The sequence below is a fragment of the Ananas comosus genome, linkage group 24 (genome assembly GCF_001540865.1).
Source record: "Ananas comosus cultivar F153 linkage group 24, ASM154086v1, whole genome shotgun sequence".
NCBI classification, from domain to species: Eukaryota; Viridiplantae; Streptophyta; class Magnoliopsida; order Poales; family Bromeliaceae; genus Ananas; species Ananas comosus.
This window is the reverse complement of record NC_033644.1, coordinates 1,204,026-1,229,327: the sequence shown is the minus strand read 5'-3', so window position 1 is coordinate 1,229,327 and position 25,302 is coordinate 1,204,026. Positions and strand designations below refer to the sequence as shown.

General features: G+C 35.1%; 4 protein-coding genes across 4 annotated transcripts; 3 read left to right on the top strand and 1 right to left on the bottom strand.

Annotated features, from left to right (window-relative positions):
• Positions 219-1,139, top strand: LOC109728501 (extensin-3-like). The gene has a single exon (XM_020258913.1). The coding sequence runs from the start codon at positions 219-221 to the stop codon at positions 1,137-1,139; it is 921 nt and encodes a 306-aa protein (XP_020114502.1).
• Positions 5,353-5,878, top strand: LOC109728774 (protein RESPONSE TO LOW SULFUR 2-like). The gene has a single exon (XM_020259295.1). The coding sequence runs from the start codon at positions 5,455-5,457 to the stop codon at positions 5,749-5,751; it is 297 nt and encodes a 98-aa protein (XP_020114884.1). The 5' UTR covers positions 5,353-5,454; the 3' UTR covers positions 5,752-5,878.
• Positions 11,486-14,939, bottom strand: LOC109728769. Its single transcript, XM_020259291.1, has 3 exons — positions 14,639-14,939; positions 13,066-13,316; positions 11,486-11,944 (listed from the first exon to the last, which is right to left on the bottom strand). The coding sequence occupies exons 1-3, from the start codon at positions 14,798-14,800 to the stop codon at positions 11,656-11,658; spliced, it is 702 nt and encodes a 233-aa protein (XP_020114880.1). The 5' UTR covers positions 14,801-14,939; the 3' UTR covers positions 11,486-11,655.
• Positions 18,191-21,678, top strand: LOC109728500 (pentatricopeptide repeat-containing protein At4g16835, mitochondrial; the record flags this gene model as incomplete). Its single annotated transcript, XM_020258911.1, has 2 exons — positions 18,191-20,077; positions 20,387-21,678. A coding segment is annotated over one exon (1,650 nt), but the record flags the coding sequence as incomplete, so codon positions are not given.

Here is a 25,302-nt window from a genome sequence, read left to right as displayed (position 1 = left end):
ATATTTTACCTTACTCGATCTAAACTCTAAATTCCCCCACTCGATCTCGGTTGTGTTTAAAATAACCAAGTAGAGTAGTTCAACTTGGGCAGGTCTCTTCTTATCTCCTCTATATATATGCATGTTTCACACTATACACAACATATATACAATACCAACTCATAAGGAGAGAGAGAGAGATATATAGAGTGCTCTAAGCTAAAGAGATAGAGTGGAAAATGGGTGGGAACAAATGGCTTCTGCTCTTTGCATTGTTGATCCTCCTCGACGCCGCGGCGGCTGAGGCGCGGGTGCATCCGATGGTGCCGACACCTCCGCCACCGCACAAGCACGGTGTCTTTGGCGGGGTGCATCCGATGGTGCCAACACCTCCGCCACCGCACAAGCACGGTGTCTTCGCCAGGGTGCATCCGATGGTGCCGACACCTCCACCACCGCACAGGCACGGTGTCTTTCCCGGGGTGCATCCGATGGTGCCGACACCTCCACCACCGCACAAACATGGTGTCTTCGCCAGGGTGCATCCGATGGTGCCGACTCCTCCACCACCGCACAAGCACGGGGTCTTTGCCAGGGTGCATCCGATGGTGCCGACGCCTCCGCCACCGCACAAGCACGGTGTCTTTGCTAGGGTGCATCCGATGGTGCCGACACCTCCGCCACCGCACAAGCACGGCATCTTCGCGGGGGTGCATCCGATGGTGCCGACGCCTCCGGCGCCGCACAAGCACGGCGTCTTTGCCGGGGTGCATCCGATGGTGCCGACACCACCACCACCCCACAAACACGGCGTCTTCGCCTGGGTGCATCCGATGGTGCCGACACCTCCGCCACCACACAAGCACGGTGTCTTCACCCGGGTGCATCCGATGGTGCCAAAGCCTCCGCCGCCGCACAAGCACGGTGTCTTCGCAGGGGTGCATCCAATGGTGCCAACGCCTCCGCCGCCGCACAAGCACGAGGTCTTTGCCGGGGTGCATCCAATGGTGCCGACGCCTCCACCACCGCACAAGCACGGTGTCTTCACCAGGGTGCATCCGATGGTACCGACACCTCCGCCGCCGCACAAGGGGAGGCCTCCGAAGCACCACCACCCCACCACATGGGGCACCCGAAGCACGGCCGCTAGATGCCGTTGACGATGCCGATGCCTCAGAGTCAAGCGCAGAGCTACTGTGTAGTACAATACGTGTATACCTAATGCGTAGTTTTATACGTTGTTACGTGCTTGCATGCATGCATGCGTGCATGGTCTACGCACGTACGGATGCTATATCGTCGTTAGTTAATTTGTAGAAAATGTAGCAGTAATAAGAGGGTTTGTATAAGTTTCTTTTGACTTGTGACGTGTAAGCGTAATTTGCATGCATGGCCCTGCAGAGATTTATATTTTCATGCATATATATATATATATATATATATATATATATAATCATTTGCAGTGCTACATGACAAAACTTTAATTAAATTTAAAAAAATTAATGATAACAAATCAAAAGAACATTTTTAAAAATATATATTAGAATTTTTGTATGAATAACATATAAAACATAAACTTTATAGAAATATATTTGTAATTTACTATATTTACAAGAACCTATATGAAATTAACTCAAAATATTAATACCAAATAAGAAAACAACGGGCGGGATAGAAACTTCTCCTTCCCGTCCATGGAGGTTTTTAGGGCCTCTATCCTTGCGCTGTCCCCATCGTTGTCCCCATTGCTGGTATGGCTTTTTTTTTTTTTTTTTGACGTGAGCACCGTCCAATTGCATTATCAGGCTACTTGATTTGATGTAATTATAAATAATATAATTGAAAATATTACTCTTCTTAGCTAGTTACTGTAGTTGGAGCCACAGTCAATTTGGACGTAGTTCCAACTGCTACAGTTGGACCTCCTCATGTAGTCCAAACTACAGCAGTTGAATTCAAACGCATCGAATCAAACGCGAGATTTAGATTCGCATGTAGTTACAACTGCAGTACAGTTACAATTTCATACAATCAAACAGCCCCAATACGGAGCTACATTCGATCAACTTTTTGGGCCGGATCTGCTTTCGAGCCTGGTTAGTTTTGTCGTCCCGAGTTCGGGCCGAGCCCGAACAAAGATAATTTTGAGCCCGATCCAAATATCTCAGCTCTCGCACGAGATGAACAAAATGAAATAATATAATATTTTGGACTTTGTCATGATTTTGTTTAATACATTCTTAACCTCTAACTAAGGACCTCTTAGTATAGGGCATTTTTAAATAAGTTCCTCAACTTTAAATATTTTGTTTAATGAATTTTTAACTTTTAATTATTTTGGATGAGCTATCTTATTTAACTCAATAAAATATTATGTTGTATTTAATAGCTATGTTAGCTTATAATAATTGATTATTATAATTATAATTTTATTTATCAAAAGTTAAAAAATTAGATAGCTAACTGGATTACTATTAGATTCGGTAAAATTATTAAGTTTTCTGAATGATATAATACAAATAAAATAATTAGAAGTTAACCGGCTAAATCAATAAAATAAAGTTAATATTGTTTTACATTAATTACCTGATTAATAAATTTACACCTACAATATAAATATAAATTTATCTAAACTATAGACCATTTTGAATTGACTATCCAAATTTTCAAAATTTTAATTTTACTATCCAACTTTTTTGATTTATTTTACGTGAGTCAGTTAATGACTCCTTGACTTTAAATTTGATTTTTTTTTTAATAAGTAAATATAAACAACAGATTCAAATTTTAAAATTAAAGTAGCAATGATTGTCTCAAATTAACCAGATTGAAAGTTTGAGTAGTAAAATTAGAATTTTAAAAGGTTGGATAGTTAAATCAAATTGTTAACAGTTTGGATAAATTATGTATATTTTTACTTTTTTATTTAGGTTTAAAAATAAGATGATTCCCTATGCAATTTAGGGATTAAAAAAATATATTATAAACTCGAGTCTTTACACAAACACTATCAATTCAAATCAGCTTAATTTAAATTTAAAAAAACTACAATTAAGAAAATATTTAAGGGCCTGTATGGTACTGGGGTTACGAGACCAAAAAAATCATATTTTAATCAAATTAATTATGTAGCTGTTGGGAATCCGGTACTCGCCCCAGTACCGGATCTTGTGAATCCGCAACCTCCTCCGATATTGATTGATATGGATTCGGTACCGATTGTTGGAAATCCGTAACGAAAGCGTCAAATCAGATTTTTCCCATAAACCCGTCTGTCTTCTCAGCAAAAACTGATACAATCATAAAAGAGAAAAATATGCAGATAAAATAAAATTCATTAAATAAGAGAATATTACACCTGACTCCTTTTCTGCACAGAGTAGCTACAACCCGATCATATCATTCTCCCGTCTTCTATAAACTTAAAAAAAAGACTTCTCTCGTTAGTACACCCATGCACTCGGTGCATCAACTCATGGCCAAGAATCTCAAGTACGGTCCATTAAGCACCAACGGTACACCACCTTGGAGCTTTAGCCTTGCCGTACACCTCTCAACCCTGAGGAATTCTACACTGTCACACTTGCACCACGTCATCAATAACAAGCCAATCACATTCCTTCATTTATCTTAATTAATCTGTAATAGATTTAAATATTAATTCTAATCTAGTTAAGTTTATCCTCTAATTAGGATTCAACTACAAATCTAAACAAAACCTAACAGTAGCAATATTTGCAACATACTATTATTTATAAGATTAAATAAATTATTTTTTAATTTTATTCTTTTTCGTATCATAACACAAACTTTCCCAAATTTCAAACCGAGAAAATCAAGGCCCATGGCATTGGCAAAACTTCCACAAAGGGCTTGTTTGTTTTATCATAAGTGATTTTTAGGTTGAAACTGATTTTCAGTTGAATTAAAGTTGGGATAAAAATTTTACCGATATTTATTTGATAAAAGTTAATGACGCTAAAAAGATAATTATCTCATTATTTATTTATTTTTATTAAAATATTCATAATAATTACATATAAGAGGATAAAAACAAATTACAATAGTTAATTTATTATCATTATCATTATCATTATTATTATTATTATTATTATTATTATATTTATGGTGAGGTTTTCAAATGGTCCAAAATTGCTTGCGTCATGGATTACCACCCAACCAATCACCATCTCTTATTATTATTAAATTTTATTATTATTATTATTATTGTTAAGAATATAAGAATATTCTCCTGCATGATTCTAGCTTTAAATGAAGTGGACACCACCACCACCATCCAAATTGTCAAATGAGAAATGATATTAATAGCTACAATTTAAACAACATCACATCAGCTTTTTAGCTATAGACATTTAAATGATTACCACTATTTTAGTTATATATATAATTATAAATACAGTATAGTTGGAGATGAATACAGTTGAAAATACAGAAATTATAATTACATATATTCTATTTGGTTGAATGTAGTAGAAAGCGCTGTAACTATAAATAATTTGTTTGGTTGCATACAATTGAGAAATAATTTTTAAAATTTTATGATTATATATATATGATGGTGAGATTACCCCCAATTATAAAAAAATATTTTTTATTTAAAAGATAATTAAAGAGGTAAGTTTACCTTTTGTTTAAAGTTACTCTCTCCAACTGCGCAGTTAAACCTCCTCCTACAGTTTTTACTGCAGCAGTTAAAGTTAAATATATAATTTTGCTATATTTCTGTAGAAATAAGAATTAGTTACTTCACGTTCTGTTTTGAACTTTATTTTGTTTGATGCATTTAAGTTTAGCTGCTGTACTTGAAACTTCAGAAAAGTATTCAACTGCATGTAGTGATTGAAACTGTACTCAAATTGACTGTAATTTTAACTACTGCAGCTAAAAAAAATAATTTTAAACAAAACATAAATTTATACTTTTTTAATTATTTTTTAAATAAAATATATCTTTTTTTTCTTCATTAGAGATAATATCACCACCATCGAGCTACCAAACGGATCATTGTAGATGCCCAGTAACCACACATGCCATGCGGGTCCCACCACTAGGGTTATAAGCGAGACGATTCGAGAAGCGGATCGGGTCGGGACAAATTCGGAACGAAATACCACTTCATTCTATGCAAGTCAGAATGGGAGTGAATTTTTGATGAATTACTGCTTCATTTATTTGGAGAATCGGAATAGATTTAGAATAGATTATATATTTTTATATTTTTTTTATTCTCACTTACCGTTTCGTTTTGAGCGGATCTGGATAGAACTCCGCCAACCCGAATCCATTGGCATAAACAATCTCCAGATTCATTGAACCTGGACACCTTTCCCTCCTATAAATAGAGCTCCCTTTTCCCTCCCCAATTCCCTCATCAAAGGCTCAGCCACATTTTCTCATCACACACCCCCAGTTATAGCAAATTGTAGCAAATTCGCAATTCTATACCTCATAAAAATGGCGACGGCGATGGCGACGGAGGTGGCGGCGCTGCGGCGGCGGAACGAGGAGCTGGAGAGGGAGGTGGGGGAGGCGCGGGCGGAGGCGGAGCGGGCGCGAGCGCGGGCGCGGGCGGCGGAGGAGGCGGAGGAGCGGCTCTGTGCCGAGCTCGGAGAGATAGAGGCCGAGGCCGCCGCCGCCGCCCGCGAATACCGCGCCCACCTCCGCGCCCTCGCCGATGAGCTCGCCCTCGCCCGCGCCCTCCTCTCATCATCATCATCATCAGCAGCAGCAGCAGCAATGGCTCGTTGCTGATTATAGCTAAAATATAGAAAACTCTCTTGTAAATTTTTTTTTTTTTTCGGACTCTTAAAAGTTTACATTTTGTACTCTCAAAATTTTAAGTTAGTGTATTTAGTCCTATTTCAAAATTTCGTCATCATTATTCTGTTCATTTTTTATAATTTATATTAAAAATTTTTTTAAAATGACAAAATAATATCAAACTTTTGTTTTTGCTTAAAAAATAAGCACGAGTAATTTGGTTTTTTCGCCATCTTTATTAACGCGGTAATCCTCTGAAAATAATCTTAAATTTTAACGAGGATAAAATATAAATTTTTAAAAATAAAAAAAATAAAAAATAAATATTCTTAAAAAAATTTCTGTATTTTAGCCTATTAATTAATTGCACCCCTCTATTTTGGTGGCTTGTATATATGTTGTACTTGTTTAGAGAGATTAATTATAGTCTTTTTTAAAAAAAAAACATTTAGAAATTTAAAGTTTGTAGTAATGTTAATATGTTACTCTTATCTATTTGTGTAGAAATTAATGGTGATGGGTCTCACCATTGCTTAATTATTGGCGAAAAAGATGGAGTTATTTTCAGCCGTAAATATTTATTTATTTATCTTATTTATCATAAATAAAAATTTAGTAATCTTATTTAATCAAAAATTTTTAATTGATTTTATTCAGAAAGATGACGAAGTTAATTACAAAAGAGAACAAGATAGAAAATTAATAAATTAAAGATTAGCAATTGTAATTTTTTTTTCACTTCTTATATAGTACAATGAAAATTTTTACTAAAACAAGCACAAAAAAAAGCAATAATAGCATTTGCAAATTAACTTATTGATTACCTATTGCATAAAGAGTGGTGATATAATAACATTTATCTGAATTTTAGTTTATTTAAAAGTTATTTTTAATCTGAAAATTAGTTATTGATACACAAATAGACCCTTTGGAGGATATCTTTAACATGTTATCTTTGAGAAAATATGTTTAATTATATAAGTTTAAATACTAGTATATTTTTGTAAAATTTAAAAATAATTTATATATTTTTAAAAAATTTTAAGTCAACCTGCATATCCCTTGATACTCAGTTAAATTTTCACCTATATTTGTTACTTTTTTTTTTTAATTTTTTCCTCTTCTCCCTCACTTCTGTTTTTTTAAATCAAAAAGATCGCTTCATTTTTCTTTCCAAGCATGCTGATTATTTATTATTTACTTTCTTATATAATTTTAGCATTTGTTGTATAACACAACCTTTCTAATGGCAAAAGTTAAATTTTTACAAAATATTCTCTAACTGTAAAATAATTTGGAATCAGATAGAAAAGACAGATATAATTTGGTAGGAGATGATCATCTCATGGATTATTTTCTTTGATCAGTCAGATTAGATGCTAAAGGAAATTTAATGAACACTGATAAATATTAAATTGGAAGTGTATTTTTGTGGGTAGAGCGCGGCTCCGCACAAGGTCGGTTTGGGCTAGCGAGGTGATTTTCACATCGCCTGATATTTGTAAGTCTGAGCCTGACGGGGATGTCGGATATTTACTAAAGAATGTGAGAAAAAAAAAACATTTTAATTGGTTGGGCTCATGGCTATGAATAGTTGATGTAAAATGTTGTTGACATGTGTTTAGCATATTATTGTTGAGAATATCTTTAGGGCCCGTTTGGTTCGAGTTATGTAATATTACAAAGTATCTCGACATATCCAGGTATCTTGGATTTCGGCGTGAGATTACTACTGATGCTGCATTAGCGCGTTTGGTTTAATGCAGTAATGTAATACTAGATTACAGTGTTTATAGCATTAATACGTCTGATTCAGTTTATAAAATTAGTAATCCTGACATAAAAGTATAGTTTTTTTCAAAATTGCCCTTATTGTGGTCATTTGAATATTATTTTTTGCGGAAATGACTAATGGAGGGAAGGAGATCGTAATGATTACCTGGGAGGACGACGCAATAGAAGATGATAGGTGTTCGTGCGAGAGAGAGAGAGAGAGCGAGAGAAAGCGGCGTGCGAGAGAGAGGGGGGAAGGTGAGAGAGAGATGAAAATAATGCTGTTAATTAGATTTGGGATTGTTGGAGGGTAAAATTGTTATTTTACATAATGTGTAGTATTAACGGGTTTCAGTAATGCAAGATACACGACCCCCCTCCCGTTAGTATTTTCGATGTAATCCAATTTGATTTGTAATGCTACATTAATCACTAGATTACATAGCGGATTAACCAAAAACAGTTATCCTGGCAGGATTGCCTGTAATCCTGCATAACTCAAACCAAACGCACCCTTATGGACATAAAAAATATACATATATTTTTTTACCTTTCAAAATTATGACAATATAAAAATTTAGAATAACTCTATATATGAGGTATAATAAAATTAAACTTTTAAAGATGATGGTTAGATCCAAGAGGTTAAGAGGTTTAAATGTATTGGGGCTAAATTAGTAGTTTTAGAGTAGGTGACCCCCTCTGAGAAGTGCAGTGTTAGTTGGTATCAGAGCCAATTACTAGTTGGAACTACGAGTTGATTTTTGGCTAAGGTTACAATCTGAATGACAAGGCTAGCGAGACAAGTATCAAATCGTTTTATGCTTGTGAGTACGCCAGAAGCTGTGAGATGAATCTCAGCTAAGTCAAGATCTGAACGGCAAGACTAGCAAAATGAGTCGATCTCATATCACCTGTTACTTGTGAGTGTGCTCGAATCTAACGAGTATGTCAGGGCTTAAAGGGGGGAGGAATAGAACACTACCAAGATTTGAAATAGTTCTATAATAGTACTAAATCTTTTGATCTTATTATAGTATTTTGGACAACAATTAGATCCCAAAAATAAGAGAGTTAAGAGTGTTAGGATTAATTTTAAAATGAATAACAATCCTGAAAAGTAAGATGCCACAAAAATAATATTTCTGAAATAATATTATATATCGTGATAATAAATAAATATATAATATTTTTAGACCAGAGAAATAAATTAATCAAAAGCTTTCACATTGTCTGTGCTGACACATTAATCAATTAATAATATTAAAAAATTTATGTAAATTTTTGCGAGAATTTATGAGCACCTCACATTGAATTGAAGGTTATCACTTTTTCCAAAAGCCCGTGAAATTTTAGAACTTTTGCTCACAACTTTGGCCTCGAATCTTCTGTTGGAATTGTGTATTTTGTGTACTTTTTTTTTTGAACCGTTTAATTCAAAACACTGAAATTAATTTTAGAGTTTAATACTATATATTTTTTAAAGTTTGAATACAAAAAATATATAAATTTAATAAAAATAATAAATAATTTATTTTTTTATAAATAAAAATATCATATGATTATTTTTAGAATTTTAAAAAAATTCTATAAGCCTAGTTGTCCAGAAATCCTTTTTTTTTTTTGGAGATTTTAGTATAGTACGTTTGTTTAAAAAATTTATTCTAAAATTAAGTTCGTCAAAATTTTATTTGTAAATATAGTCTTCATTTTGTCATGTTGGTGTCAAGGAAAAAAAAATATATGAAATCTATGAATAGTTCGTTGCTTTTAAAAAATGTGTACCATAAAAAATAATAATGATAGTTTTAAAATAAGTTTGTTAGTTTTAAGAAGAATTATAAAAACGGTAAATAATTCACCACATTTAAATGCGGTGATTCATTCACCGCTTATATTATTTATTTTTTAAAAAATTTAATATAGTATATTAGAGATTTATTTTTATAATAATTATTTACTAAAAAATTATTTAAATAATAATAAAAATCAATAAAATCATTTATAAAAAAAATTCCTTTTTCTTTTTTCTTTGTTCATCTGCTGAGCACTGCGATAAGTGATCTTTGNTATGTACGCACTCCAACCTAAAAACTTTCAGTTAATTTATCGTCATTGTCTAATGCAGTTGATTAGCATTCAAAATCATCAATTAAGAGACCGAAAGTATGATTCTCCGCATATATATCTTTACTAATTAAAGAAGCAATTTAGCTCTAGAAAAAAAAATATATGATTAGCTCTACTTCAATAAGATTGAATTCTACTGTTCTATATACATTTCTATTTGGGAATAGCATTGGGTTCGGAGTCTTCTGCGAATTATTTAGATATTACATTAGATAATTTTTCATGGTATTTTAAATTGGAGGTATATATCAACCGATTACATAGTATTCAATATTATATATGCCAACACATGGCGTGTTTGGTTCGCTTTATTTTCACTCTGGAATCGGAATGAGTGAATCCGTTTGTGTGTGTTTGTTATGCGGCAGTCCCATTCCGATTCCGATTCCCGAGTGGAATGGGAATCCCTCAATCTCCTCTTTTTTCGGCTTAGGAGGTTGGATTGGAAGTTGAATCCGGACGGAGGATATTTATTCGGATTAAATTTATTTTTTCAACTTTTTTAATTAAAATATGAGTTAAAATTTAAAAATTAAATATATAATTTTCAATTTTAATTTGAACTTAAATTAAAAATTAAAATTTAATCAAGTATTTCGAATCTAACTTATGAATTTGAATTTAAATTAAATTTTAATTTATATAAAGTTTTATTCAAATTTTATTTCAAACTTAAATTAAATTTATGAATTCAAATTAAAATTTAAATTGTAATTTTAAGTTTGAATTTGAATAAATTAAAATTTAGTTTCATATTTTGAATTATCCACTCAATTTCAAAGTTTAATTTTTTTAAAAACAAATAGATTTAAAATTTTGACATTATTTCAAAATTTTGATGTAAATTTTTAATATTTAATTTTTAATTTGAATTTAAATTAATATATTAGAAAGATAATGTTAGTATATTAATTTGATTATGTTTTTTATATCCACCTGAACCAAACACCGATAGTGGGAATGTTTTATTCCGATTCCGATTCAGGTGATGAACCAAACAGAATTAGGCAATGAGTCATTCCGATTCCGATTCCGACTTATTTTGATTCCTATACCGATTCCGACTCCGACTTCGAACCAAACACGCCCTTAATGTTCTCGTCAGTCTTACCAAACACAATCTAAAACTACCGGACAATGACTATAACGATCCAATTCACTAGCTCTAATAATTTATTGGGTCCAAACCACAGATTCAAAATATTTAAGCCCAAGGTATTAGTTCTAGTATACCCATCATATATAAATCCTTCACACGCCCTAAATATCCTATGATTTTTTTTTTTTCATCTCACTGTAACAATCTATATTAAAAGATGCAGCAAAATAATACTTCAGGAAAACCATAACATTGCAATGTGCAAATTATAAAATGATGAAATAATATATTATGTCATCATGTGATTTTTAAAAAATATCACTTTAATATCCTATTTGGCGATAGTTTTTATGTGAAATAAAAATAAAACTATGAATTAATTGAGTATAATTTTTTCAATTAAAGAGTAATAAAGTAAAAAATATACGCTGAACTATAAAAGGATTATTATTTATTTGTTTTCTATAATTGTAAACATTGACTTAATTTATTCTAGGTAAAAATGTGTGAAATTTATCTCAACGATCACCCATTTTGATCTACTATCTAATATTTAAAAATATTGATTTTGTTGCATAATCTTCTAATTTATTTTATTTGAGCTAGTTATTGACTCTTTAATTTTAAATTTTGAATATGCAACAAAATTTAAGCTACATGAATTGAATTTGTACCAGAATAGCTATTAAATGGCGTAAATTAAACAAGCTAAAAGTTTAGACATTAAAATTAAAATTTGGAAAGATTAGAAAATCGAATCATATAGTTCAAATAAGCTTTGATACATTTTTATTTTTAATTTCTATTTATTAAGTCATCTAGCATTGACCCAAATTCAACAAGGCATTGAACTCGGGTTACCACCAATCAAAACCCGCCATGTGTCCTCCGCATCAGCACTGTTCTCCCCCTTTCTCCTCTTCTCCTCCAACCCCTAACTCCCACTCCTTGTACACATCCAAGTAATACAAAGTGACCACCAAGAATAAGCAGCACCCCACCATGGGGATGGGCCCAAACACCCACAGGAAGAGGGGGAAGGAGAAGTAGAAGGCCCTAAGCCCCAGTGACCAGAAGTAGCTGCCCCGGTTCACCGCCCGCGCCACGTACTCCGCAGCCGTCCCCCGGTGCCGCCGCGCCCGCACCGGCACGTTGATCAGGATGCTCGCATGGCTGTAGTACCTGCGCTAAGAAGCATAAAATATTACAACACCGTTCTCTAAACAGTAGTTACAGATATTCGACATGACAAATGACATGAGCTGAAAATGCAAGTTTCAATCAGATACAAATACAAACAAAAGTAGTTGCAACTTGCAACTACGGTACCTCCAACTCCGTAGAGCTAAGCATTTTCGGATACGTGCATCTTGAACTCTATAGTACGTACCACGTTATTTGTATCCATCCAAACAAACAAAATATATCTACAACCATCTCGCATTGCACAAAGTTAACTAGGATGAATGTAATGCCCCACTTTTCAAAGAGTCACCCAACCTAGAATTACTCTAACTGTAACACACTTAACCCTCTTAAACTGCTGAGTCTAACCACCGTCCAAAATGCTATAATCGAATTAAGAGAGTTAGCCCTTTTATATCTTATATATAAGACTATTCCAAATTCTGAGGTGTCATATTACTATATATAAAATGTAATAGAACTAAATCTCCTAATTTGACTATAGCACTTTGGGCGGTAGCTAGACTCAAGAGGTTAAAAAAATTAAGCATGGTAAGGCTAAAAAAGTTAGAATAGATGACCCACTGGAAAGTGGGGTGTCACAATGAGATGCATACATGCAACAAGGAGATGTAAAGGCAATTAGATACTATACAATACGAGGAGACTCAACTACAAGAATTTAATCTACGCTTGAATTGGCCATAATTTCAACTACAGCAGCAACTTGCTAGACATTTTAAACAAAAGGACAAATTCCCTATCTAATCACCTTGTGAATGAAAAAATATTTATATTTCTACATAGGGATAATCTCATAATCTACTTAGAATTAATCACACCACTCTATGTATAAAGAAATAAAAATTTAGAAATACAGTTCATGGTCATGCAGCCAAATAGATTTTCTATATCATCCAATCGAATAAGATACATGAGGTGATGGTACTGGAGCATTTGCAACTGCATATATCTTGAACTACATTGCATTTCTAATGTTCCCTCAATTCATGCATCCGACTTAATTCCATGAATAAATTGTATTGAAAATGACATACCAAAAACACTCTTCCCTAGTTATCTTAAGTTTTTAGAGAAAAACGGTTGTTTTACAGTACCGTATCGACTGCAGGTTGAGCAGGAAGGCAAGCAGGAAGCAGACCAAGATGGCGAAGAACTTGATCGACCGGACGAGACCGCTCGTGTTCCCGAAAACAAACTCTTGTTCTCCGCCGCCGCCCCCACTGTGGCTCGTCATGAGCACGGCGATGAGCGAGCTGAGCATGATGGCGGTCGACGCCAGGAGCGTCGACGCCATGATGTTGTTCCGCAGCGTCTGCACCGCCAGGACGCCGTTCTTCGACGGGTCCTGCGCAAACAATAACAACACAAGGATTCAAAGATCAGGGGAGTCATTTGATCAAACACTTTGTGGGCGTCTTCGGGTGTATACTTTACATATCACCTAAATTTTGAGGGAGTCGTTGGATCAAACACTTTGTGGGTGTGTTTGAGTGCTCACTATAGATATAAATTAAAAATTTCAAACATAATATTTAACTAATATTATAAAATTAAAATTTAGTGAACTATTTGTTACTTTATTTTGTTATCTATAATATTAAAAATATGTTAGTTTTGATTATTTTATACAACTTTTTTTAAGTTAATATTACTTTTGAACTACATAAATCATCATTTTAAGATCTTGCAGTAACATTAAAAAAAAAAAAAAACAAATTTATTTAAACGCTGATACCATTCTGACTCTGTACATATTTTCCAAATTATAAAAGATAAAAAATATTTGATATTACAAATTAGATTAGAAAGATAGTAAGTTAATGTTATTATGCAAAAACGCTAATTATATAGAGATTGATTTTTTAAAAAAATTTATTTAACTAATATTATAATATGGGTTAGGCTATTATACTTTTAACAGTGCAAAGGTCTCTTTCAAATTAAATTATTTTCGACTGAAAATAATTTTTTTTAAAAATAGTAAGAAGAGATCTAAATTTCAAATCGAAATTATTTATCTTGCTTTTGACGGTAGCAGAATTTTTTATTAAACTTTTATCTAATTTTAATAGTTACATCTTAAAATATATGTCACATCGACCAATAAAATAAATACTCATTTTAGAGACCTCTGATTATCTAGCAAATAATATCGAAAAATTATAAAATTTGATATCTAAATAATTATAACAGCATAAAAGCTGATCACTAAGACTTCGTTTGGGATTGCGAGAAAATTACATTGCATGCGGTGAGAAAGTATGATGAAAAAATACTCTTATTTATTTTCGTACGTAATATTACATTCCGCATATTATGATGACGCAAAAGTACATTCCTATATATTTTTTTTTCTACCTGTTAGATGGATCTTAATACCAAACTACGCCTAAATCAGATATCTCATCATCGAAATAATTTGAAAATACATTATAATATTAAATAGTAAAACATTTAAAATGCAAGTGTAACATAAATTGGATTAAATTAGGTTAGATAAAATAAAAAGATAATGCGAGATAGACAAGTTTCATTATAAAAAATAATTTGAAAGAACCGAAAATATAGACTTATGATATTATATTAAACAGAAAAAAAATAAAATAAAAGACAGATATATTATAAATTGGATTGAATAAAATAAGATGAGACAGAGAGAGGAGGGACCTCCATCATCGTCTGGACCCAAATGCGGCGATTGATGGAGTTGATGCCGATGACGGTGGTGGTGGGGCGGCGGAGGACGCGGCGCAGCAGCCAGAGGTGGTACCCGGCCATTGCCGCGAGGCCGATCGGGACGAGCACAAAGTCGAGCTCCTCTTTCTTCATTGATTGAAACAAGAGATGCAGTGTCGTTTTTTTTTTTTTTCTTTTGTTTGAATGAAACAAAAGAGGAGGAGGAGGACAAGGACGGAGAGGAAGGGGAGACGTAAAGAGGAGGCCAAGTGTTAGTAAAAGGGGGGGAGTAAATGCGAGGAAGACGTGGAGCATTTTGAGGAGCGAGCTTGTGACTCTTATTAGGAAATGGTTTCGTCATTTCAGTGGATTCGGTCCACCACGTGGCCTGTGGACCAGGAGGACACGTGGAGGATCGCGGGTGGTTTTGGGTTCATAAGTGTTCAACCAACTTGCGGTCAGTAAGCTATCGTTTGATTCGGAAAAATAAACAAAAAGTGGTTATTACAGGAATGGATATAAATTGAGATATAAGCGGGGATTAGATTAATTTTGCATTTGGATGAAAATTGAATTATTACTGAGAATAAAAAAAAATAGCATTTGGTTATATAAGATGGAATAAAAATTAAAATTGGTAGTTATAGATAAAAAATAATGATATTATTCCTTTCTTTATATTAAAATTTAAATTTTTATATTTTATATTTGTATTTTAGAATTTAAAATCTCAAATTTACAATTTTAAAAAATTAAAATTTTAAATTTTAGACTTTAAATTTAAGATGAAATTTTAATTTAAAAATACAAAANAAATTCTAAATATAAAAAAAAGTAAAATATCAAATTTTAAATTTTAAAATTAAATAATTTAAAATTTAAATTTTTAATTCTATAATTTTAAAAATTATAAATTTTAATTTTTGAACTTACGAAATTTAAATTTTATAATAAATTAAAAATTCTCTATCTCTCTCTATCTCTCTCTATCCACAGGTGGAACAAGCTAGGTTATCCCAGTTTGTTCCACCTTGGGGTGTCCCATCCCTTAACAGGCTATTCTAATATAGCACGTTAATGTCGGAATTAGTGTGATCCTACTAAATTTTTTGTGTGTTTGGAAGATAAAGGTGGAATAAACTATTTATTCCACCTTTAACCCCCAACCAAACATAGCCTAAATGTCTGCACACCGAGTGATAGTGACTCTTTTAAGAAAATTTTCATTTTTTTAGGAGACCCGGTTGCCACGTGGCCTGTGGACTAGGAGGACACTTGGAGGATCGCAGGTGACTTTGGGTTCGTAAGTGTTCAAATAACTTGTGGTCAGTAAATATCTGCACACCAACTAAAATTTTTTTTATTTAACGATAGAGATCAAATAATACATTTTGGACGAATGGTCGGATCAAGAATATGCTAGAAACTTTTGTACTCTGGATTATGTATAATATTTAGGGCATGTTTGAACCATGATTAGAATGAGAACGAAAAATCATTTGATAATGTTTGATTTATCATTAGAATAAAAATCGAAACGCATTAATTGAGACATCTAAAATTTTGAGTGAGTGTTTTGGTTAAGGAAGAGAAGGGTGATGAAGGGACGTGAGGGAGAGGTATTAGTGCGTGAGGGTTTTGAGAGATGTTTTTATTTTCGGAATGGACCAATTCAGAATTCAAAAGTGAATTTGGTCATAATGAATTAGATTATTTTAATTTTAGGGTGGAATGAGAATAGAGCTGGCAATCTAGAGTGCTATTCGTGTGTCAGTTTGTATTCAATTTAAAATGAGCTCGAGATCGATCGTTTGTTTAAATAAACGAGTTGAACACGGTTAGTTCGCTCGTGTTCTGCACGAGCTAAGGTTACAAATTATTACTATTTGCATTTTAGGTCAATTCAAATATAAAAAGGACCTATATTTTGTAAATTTTAACTAGGACAAAATGTGGTTGATGCCCAAAAAAAAGATTAAGTTAAGGGCAAGGATTCTTGATCTTATTCATGTGTTAAGTTAAAAACTATTAATTTCTAACACATTTTTAATTAGATTGATTTTTTTGAATAATATGACATCAAATAAGTTTTGCTGTAGATTAGGTTCATGCAATAATTAATTGCTAATTGTGGAAGGAAGGATATATTATTTATGCTGTTTGTTTTTATTTCTTTTTTGTTGACTCATTTGGGATGTAGTTGTTACATCAATTATTTCCTGTTATGTACTTCATACATACATGCTGATTAAGATGCTAGTTCAAGGTGATAGGAGCACTTTACACTTAATAAGGAATCAAAGCATTATTCTCTGATTGAGTGAATTGGTATATCTTCCTTTTCGTTTGCTTAAAAGAACAAGCATTTCTGCAGCGGAGATTAGATCGGGTCGAGTCACAACGAAAAGTCTGCGAACTATACAGCAGAGGTTAGGGCTAGTAATTTAGCTCGGTGTTTGCAAACTAGCTCGTATTTGGCTTGAAAAAAGTTTGAGGCTAATTGGCTCGTTTAATAAACGAGTCGACGAGCTGACCACCAGCTGAATTTTTCAACTTGAAATCTTACCAAGCCAAACGCGAGTTGGGTCGACCCTTGTTCATATTCGGCTTGATATACCTGGAATATATACTCTCAACTTTTAAAAAAAATCTATATTTTATAAATTTTTATAAATGAAAGTTTTATTTTTTTCTTCAACTTTTTACCCAGTAGTAGGGCTGACAATCAAACACTGTTTGGGAGCCGGCTCGTATTTGGCTCTTTTTTAAATAAATTGAACATGAGCTAGATTTTTCAGCTCGATATTTTAATGAGCCAACTCGTGTTCGGTTTGATTGATAAATGAGCAGAAAACAAGTGAGCCCCAGCTTGCTCGCGTTCAGCTTGCTGACCGTCCTAGCAAAGGTTGGATTGAATCAAATCACAATTAAAATCTATAAATGGTGCATCTGTACTCTATAAATAAATTGATTATATATTTTTTTTAGAGCTCGAATTTTTGAAATTAATAATTTGCGACTTAACGCGAGAGATCCAACACTCCCAATCTTTTTGGGAGATATATAATCGGTTTATTGATGTGAAGGATGGGACATGTCAAGTGCATGTTCAAAATGAGGAAACTTAAATGCAGGTAGTGCTCAAGTTGGGGAAGTTTAAATTTTCCTAAAACGAATAATTTTTTAAGTGTTTCATGGTGTTTTTTGATTTTCTGATGTTGTTAATATTTTATTTCATCGTAAATCACCAAATCTTAATATATTTTGAATTTTAAAGTAAATTTAGATAAATAAGAAGGTAAATTTTAAATTTTACTTGTGTCTTATTTGCTAATTTTAGTTCGTATTTATATATACATATTAATTTATATTATTATTAAAATATAATATTTAAATATAAATTTAAATTATATTGAAATTTAAATTTATTTTATGCGAATACGAGCATGCATCTCCATATAACGTTCCAATGAGATCGTCTTCGTCCCCACCATGCTCCTCTCCCTCTTTCCCAACCCTAACCCTAACCCCCACCTCCTCCTCCTCCTCCTCCTCCACCGCCTCTTCGCCCTCATCCCCCGCCCCGACCTCGTCTCCTTCAACACCCTCCTCGCCTGCCACCTCGCCGCCGCCGACCTCGCCGGCGCCCGCCGCCTCTTCGCCGCCATGCCCGCGCGCGACCTCGCCTCCTACAACACCATGCTCTCCGGCCTCTCCAAACTCGGCGCCATCGGCGACGCCCGCAAGCTGTTCGATGAAATGCCCCGCAGGAACTCCGTCTCTTGGAACGCCATGGTCTCCGGATTTTCCCGCGCCGGCGATATGGCCTCCGCTGAGGAGCTCTTTAGTCGAGCTCCTGATCGGGACGATGTGATTTTGTGGACCGCGATGGTGTCCGGGTACATGGACGCTGGGGCGGTTGACAAGGCGGAGGAGATGTTCGATAGAATGCCCGTTAGGAATTTGGTCTCTTGGAATGCCATGATTGCCGGTTATGTTAAGAACGGGCGATCGGAGTATGGATTAATGCTCTTCAAGAAGATGGCAGGAGCTCTTGGGGTGCGGCCAAATGCGTCTACTTTGAGCAGTGCTCTGCTTGGTTGCAGCAATTTGTCATCTTTGGGTTTGGGAAAGCAGATCCATCAATTCGTTTCGAAGTTGCCCCTTGGTCTGATTACGACGGTTGGGACTTCTCTGGTCAGCATGTATTGTAAGTGTGGGGATTTGGAGGACGCATGTAAGCTGTTCGGTGAAATGCATAGGAAAGATGTCGTTGCATGGAATGCAATGATTTCCGGGTATGCGCAACATGGGTACGGAGTTAAAGCTCTAGATTTGTTCGAGAAAATGAAGGGAGAGGGAGTTGAGCCGAATTGGATCACCTTTGTGGCAGTTTTATCTGCTTGCAACCATGCAGGGCTGGTCGAGTACGGGATCGAATGCTTTGAGTCGATGAAGAACGTTTATAATGTTGAGCCACAGCCCGACCATTATTCTTGCATGGTCGATCTTCTCTGCCGAGCCGGCTCACTTGCGAAAGCTGTTCAATTGATCCGTTCAATGCCGTTTAAACCGTACCCCGCGGTCTATGGAACCTTATTGGGTGCTTGTAGGACCTACAAGAATTTGGAATTCGCGGAGTTTGCCGCTCAAAAGCTGATTGAGTTGGACCCACAAGGTGCAGGGGCTTATGTCCAGTTGGCCAATCTTTATGCCGCGGTGAATCGGTGGTGCGATGTATCCAGAGTTAGAAAGTTGATGAAGGAGAATGAGGTAGTGAAAAACCCTGGATATAGCTGGATTGAGATAAAAGGTGTAATGCATGAGTTCAGGTCGAACGATAGGGTTCACTCTCAGCTCGATTTGATCCATGAAAAATTGTCCAAGTTAGCGACGAGGATGAAACAAATGGGGTACGTGCCCAATTTAAATTATGTATTGCAAGATGTGGGGGAGGAACTGAAGGAACTGATGCTGATGAGGCACAGCGAGAAGCTTGCTATTGCTTTTGGGCTGATTAGTACATCACCTGGGACTACCCTAAGAGTGTTCAAGAACCTTAGGGTATGCGGGGATTGCCACAACGCTGCCAAGTTCATTTCAAAGATCGAGGAGCGGGACATAATTTTGAGGGACACTACCCGTTTTCATCATTTTAGAGACGGTGGTTGTTCTTGTGGGGATTATTGGTGAATTTGCATTTGGCTTCTACATTGGTGAAGTTGGGTTATTTGACGTGAGAGATGATGCGTAAGTGCTGGTTACAATAGAAATTCGTTGGAAAGAATTCGTTATATATCATATCATGTCACTGGTTACATTGGAAATTCTTCCGGTGGCTGAAGCAGAGAAGGATACTACGTGGGTCCGTATACAATATTTCATCATGGTATTATCTGATTTGTGAACTATGCACCAAATTTCTCCAAGGTGAATAGTCTTAGCTTCCCTTTGCTATTATTCGTTACTTTCAAATTATCGAGTCATAAAATTCTTACTTTTCTGTCAATAATGTTCATATTTGGTCCCGTTTGGATGCTTTGTATGTACTTATTGTAGTAGGAAAGGACTATAGATGCTAAGATGGTAAAAAGTTGCATTTCACAGACGCATAGCTACGTATTTTAAACTTGGGAGTTTTGAGTGGCTTTGACAAATAAGTCAAAGTTTATGGAGTATCCAAACTCATCATTAGTTGTTTGCTTTGATTATAGATAGTAATGCATGAGCTTATTGTAGGCCACTGTTTTGTATTTGCGGAGCTAGGACTACTAAGCTGGCATTTGGATGTTGACAACTAGGGGTGGCAATCTAGCTCGCTGTTCGCGAACCAGCTCATGTTCGGCTTGAAATGAGCTTGAGATCCAACCGCTCACGTAATAAACGAGCCGAGTACGAGCTGAATTTTTAGGCTTGGTACTTTAACAATCCAGCTAGTGCTCGGCTCGTTTATGAAACAAGTGGAACACGAGTCGACCCTAGCTCGCTCGTGCTCAGGTCGTTGATACTCCTACTGACAACTACCAGACTGATGAGAAGTTTAAAAAATTTGTGAAACAGTTGACTATCAATCGTTTCAATTTATTATTCAGGACATTTGCGATGTGTGTCCTGAGAAGCTACACAAATTTGCAGGACCAAGTTGAAGAGCTCCTTTGAAGAGTACCTATATCCTAATGAAGACATGTAATCGTCTTGACGGGAATGGTCGGTGCTTTTTGTAGTTCCCAAACAACTTAGCTCTCAGTATAGTCTAGAAACTTTCCCGATCTTATTGCATTTATTTTTGGATATCTTTTGGATTATTTTGATGTTGTTATATGCAGGAATTTACGGTCATTTTACACTGGATACAGACGACGGTATTAAGGTATCGGATTCGAACCTTTTCCCTGCCGCCATTGTCTCCTCCCTCAGCCCTCAGTCAATCTTCTTCTGCAGAATTTGAACTGCCGTTATTCTTCCTCTAAACTCGCCAGGACAGCGGATTTTCGCCTAATTTTAGGTTTTTCTTTTCCACTTTTTTCACAAGGCGTATGAGATCGCCATCGGAGGGTTTTGCAGGTTCGGGAGGATGCTCGATGCCCAAAGGGCTCTGAGGGAGATGGCGCTGGATCGGATCCTGATCGACGGACGGTTGAGGGAAAAGGTGTACAGGGTTTTGCTTTTGGAGGCTCGAATTGATGAGGCGAGGGAGTTGGATGCGACGTTAATAAAGGGCTCGCGCTGGGCAAGTATAGGTGAAGGTGTCTTTATCTTGTTAAAATTGATCGGTAAAAGAGAAACTATTGCATTCACGTGGTGCGTATTACTACATACACTGCAACTTATATTGTATAATAACTAATGTTTCAGTATTGAAAGTTAATTAAATATAACTGATTTATTAGTCTAATAATTTAGATTATATTTCATGAATTAATTTGAAAATCACAATTGAGGAATGTAAAGCACGAGATGTATGTACGTAAATACACTCGGTGCAGAGAATGTTCAGTACATAATTCCAAAAGCGGAGAAATTTTTTTTTACACTTGGTGTATATTAATTTTTTATATACTGCACAAAATATTATATGATTGGTGGAGTATTTGATGAATAATACTGTAAAATAAAAGATGATATAATAAAAATACTTAAATAATTTATTCTACTATTGAAATTTTATTTTTTATGCATATTTTATAATAGGCTTACAATGCAATGGACACATCCAAAATGTTTATTATGCATGTGGGAATCCCTCACTTACTGATGGCTTTAGCACTCAGAAAAGAGTGGAGAAATTTTTGCTTGTACTTGGTGCATATTAATTTTTCACGCACCACAAGGTGTATTATATAATTAATGGAGTGTTTGATGATTAAACAGTAAAACATAATATAATATAATATAAAATATTTAATAATTTATTATACTTTTAAAATTTTATTTTTTATATATATTTTGGAGTCTGTTTACGGTGCAATGGTCCAATGGTTGCGTTCAAATTGTTTAGTAGGTAAGTATCCAGTGAAATTTTCCAAGTCTCTAGTTTTGTTCAAGGCACAATTAAATAAGGGTCTATTCAGTGAAATCATATAAAATATATTATTACTGGCTCATCTCAAAATAAAAAAATTTTGAAAATAAGGGTCCCTTCGATGAAATCGTATGAAAACAAGTATGAAAACAAGGGTCTGTTTGGTGGAATCGTGTAAAGACGGTGGTTGTTCTTGCAGTGATTATTGGTGAATTCGCATTTGGCTACTAGGGAAAGCTAGTTGCATATTATCAGATGTTCTACATTGGTGAAGTTGGGTTCTTTATTGTGGTATTATCTGATTCGTGTACAATGCACCTCAAATTTCTCCAAGGTGAATATTCTTAGCTTCCGTTTGCTATTATTCATTACTTTCGAATTATTGAGTTATAAAATTCTTACTTTTCTGTCAATAATGTTCATATTTGGTCCTGTTTGGATGCTTCGTATGTACATATTGTAGTAGAAAAGGACTACAGATACTAAGAGGGTAAAAAGTTGCGTTTCACAGCCACATGATCAGCTACGCATTCTAAATTTCGGAGTTTTGAGTGGCTTTGACGAATACGTCAAAGTTTATGGAGTCTCCAAACACATCATTTAGTTGTTTGCTTTGATTACAGATAGTAATACATGAGCTTATTGTAGGCCACCCTATTTTGTATTTGCATAACTAGAACTACTAAGCTGGGGTTCGGATGCTAACAACTAGGGGTGGCAATCCAGCTTGCCGTTCGCGAGTCAGCTCGTGTTCGGCTTGAAATGAGCTCGAGATCGAATCGCTCGTTTAGTAAACGAGCTGAGTTTTTTCAGTTTGGTTAATAAACGAGCCGAACATGAGCTGACGTCAGCTTGCTCGTGTTCGGCTCGATAACAGCTCAACTCGTGTTCATATATTTTATATTTATATATATAAATAAATAATTATATATATAATACAGATTTTCATTCTTTGATTTTTAGTCCAATCTAAATATAGAGCCCAACACAATTATAAAAAGACTAATTTATATGTACTAATGTTTAATGGATAAGAGATCATAAATTTATTCCCTCTATATATTTTTTCTAATCTTTTAACTTGTTGTTCGTGAGCCAGCTCGTATTCGGCTTATTAATAAACAAGCCGAACACGAACTGAATTTTTTGGCTCGATATTTTAACGAGCAAGCTCATATCGTTTATGAAACCAGCCAAACACGAGCCGACCTTAGCTCGCTCAAGCTCGGCTCGTTGACACCCCTACCGACAACTACGAGACCGATGAGAAGTTTTAAAAATTTGTGAAGCTAGGGGCTATTCTTATATCGTTTAAATTTCGTTATTCTTTTGCTTTTGTTGTTTGGGAATGGGCAAAGAACAAAGCAGTTGACTATCAATTGTTTCAATTTGTTCAGGACATTTGTGATGTGTGTCCTGAGAAGCTACCAAATTTGCGCGACCAAGTTGAAGAGCTTCTTTGGAGAGTACCTCTATCCTAATGAAGACATATGATATAGCTTAGAAACTTTCCCGATCTTATTGTATTTATTTTTGGATATCTTAGGGTGTAGAGCTACTATGTTTTCGAAAGCATAAGAGAGTTAGTGCTTCTAAATTTTTGACCTTGGATCAAGAATTATAGCGTTGGGATGATAGTGATTTTTCTAGAATTGAGTGGTCCCCATGGGATAATAATATTAATCCAAAGATCAGAAATGATTAAAAGGGTTGATCGAAAGGCCGAAGAGTTGGAAACACCAACTCTCCTGTACTTCTAAAAGCATAGTAACTTTAACCCTAAGTCAATCTTTTTCTGCAGATTTGAGCTGCCATTATCATATGTTGTTCTAAACTCGCCAGGACAACAGGTTTTCGCCTAATTTCGGGCTGTGCTGGGTCTCTTCCCCTAGGCCCGACAGCCAGGGCCAAAATGGGCATGGGTCGTGCCAGGCCGAGGAGAGTCTCGTGGCCCGACACGGCACGACCTACTTGGTTCGTGCCAGCCGGGCCAACAAGGCCCTTCTCTTCCGGAGCTCTTCTCTCGAGGTCTGCCAGCGACCAAAAACCATCTCAATTTTTTTTTAAAAAAAAAATTTATATATTTTTCAAAATAATTTATATATTTGTTATTTTATAATTATTTTTATAAATTTTAACTTTTCAATTAAAATATTGATTTAAATAGAAATAATTTTATTGTTTATATTTTAAATTTTACATGCTTTTTAAAAATAAAAATTTTGAGGGGCCGGTCCGGAGAACCGTTCGGCCCGGCACGGCCCGTGCCTTCTAGGCCTAAGAGCCATGCTGGCTCAGAGGCTTGGTAGCTCTGGCCCAGCACGGTCTGGCACAAATTTAAAACCAGGTCGGGCCAGGCCGACCCTTAGCCTGATTCGGCCAGCTAATGTGGACCCTGCCGGCCCGGCAGGGTCCACATTACACTCCTAGTCGACAGGTTTGCGAGACATGAGAAATAAATGGACTAGATTAGTGATATAATTAAAATGTTTGAGGGCCAAGATGAAACCATAGTTAGTTAATTCGGATTCGGCAAAAATTCGATACGGGTATAATTCGGATAAAATTCGTCTTCTAATTTTTAAATTCGTTGAAAAAAACGGCTAGAAAACGGATTCGCCAATTATTCGGATACGTGATTTATACGGATATTATTCGTTCACCAATTAAAAATTCGGGATCAAAAATTCGGCTATTAAATTAAATTTTTTTCCTCTCAAGATTTATGCTATTAGCACAAATAAGAGGTCAAGATAGTCCATATTTAAATGTAAAAGCTTCCAACTTTTGCTTTGAAGAATGAAAACTCAAATAGTACCTGGTCCCAAAGTTATGTTTCAAAAATTAAGTAGAAACCCCAGTGAGTCAATGGTCCATGAAAGACCCCAACAAAATTTTCCTTTTGCAAGAGTCGAGAAAGATCATGAAATTGATTAGGTATAATACAAGAGTTCCTGGTCCCAAAGTTAATTAAGATTATTTATTTCGCACTATGTTTGGGTCTTCTTTGTGCATAACAGAGAATGGACACATTCAATTAAGCACTCAGCCACTTGTGTATAAAACTAGTATCCATCAGATGACTAAAAGCTTCCAACTTTTTCTTTGAAGAATGAAAAAAACTCAAATCGTA

Coding starts and splice junctions, on each gene's coding strand:
- LOC109728501 (XM_020258913.1), top strand. CDS start 219: ATGGGTGGGAACAAATGGCTTCTGCTCTTTGCATTGTTGATCCTCCTC.
- LOC109728774 (XM_020259295.1), top strand. CDS start 5,455: ATGGCGACGGCGATGGCGACGGAGGTGGCGGCGCTGCGGCGGCGGAAC.
- LOC109728769 (XM_020259291.1), bottom strand. CDS start 14,800: ATGAAGAAAGAGGAGCTCGACTTTGTGCTCGTCCCGATCGGCCTCGCG. Junction 13,317..14,638: donor GGGTCCAGACGATGATGGAG/GTCCCTCCTCTC, acceptor TTGTTTGCGCAG/GACCCGTCGAAGAACGGCGT. Junction 11,945..13,065: donor CTCAACCTGCAGTCGATACG/GTACTGTAAAAC, acceptor TTCTTAGCGCAG/GTACTACAGCCATGCGAGCA.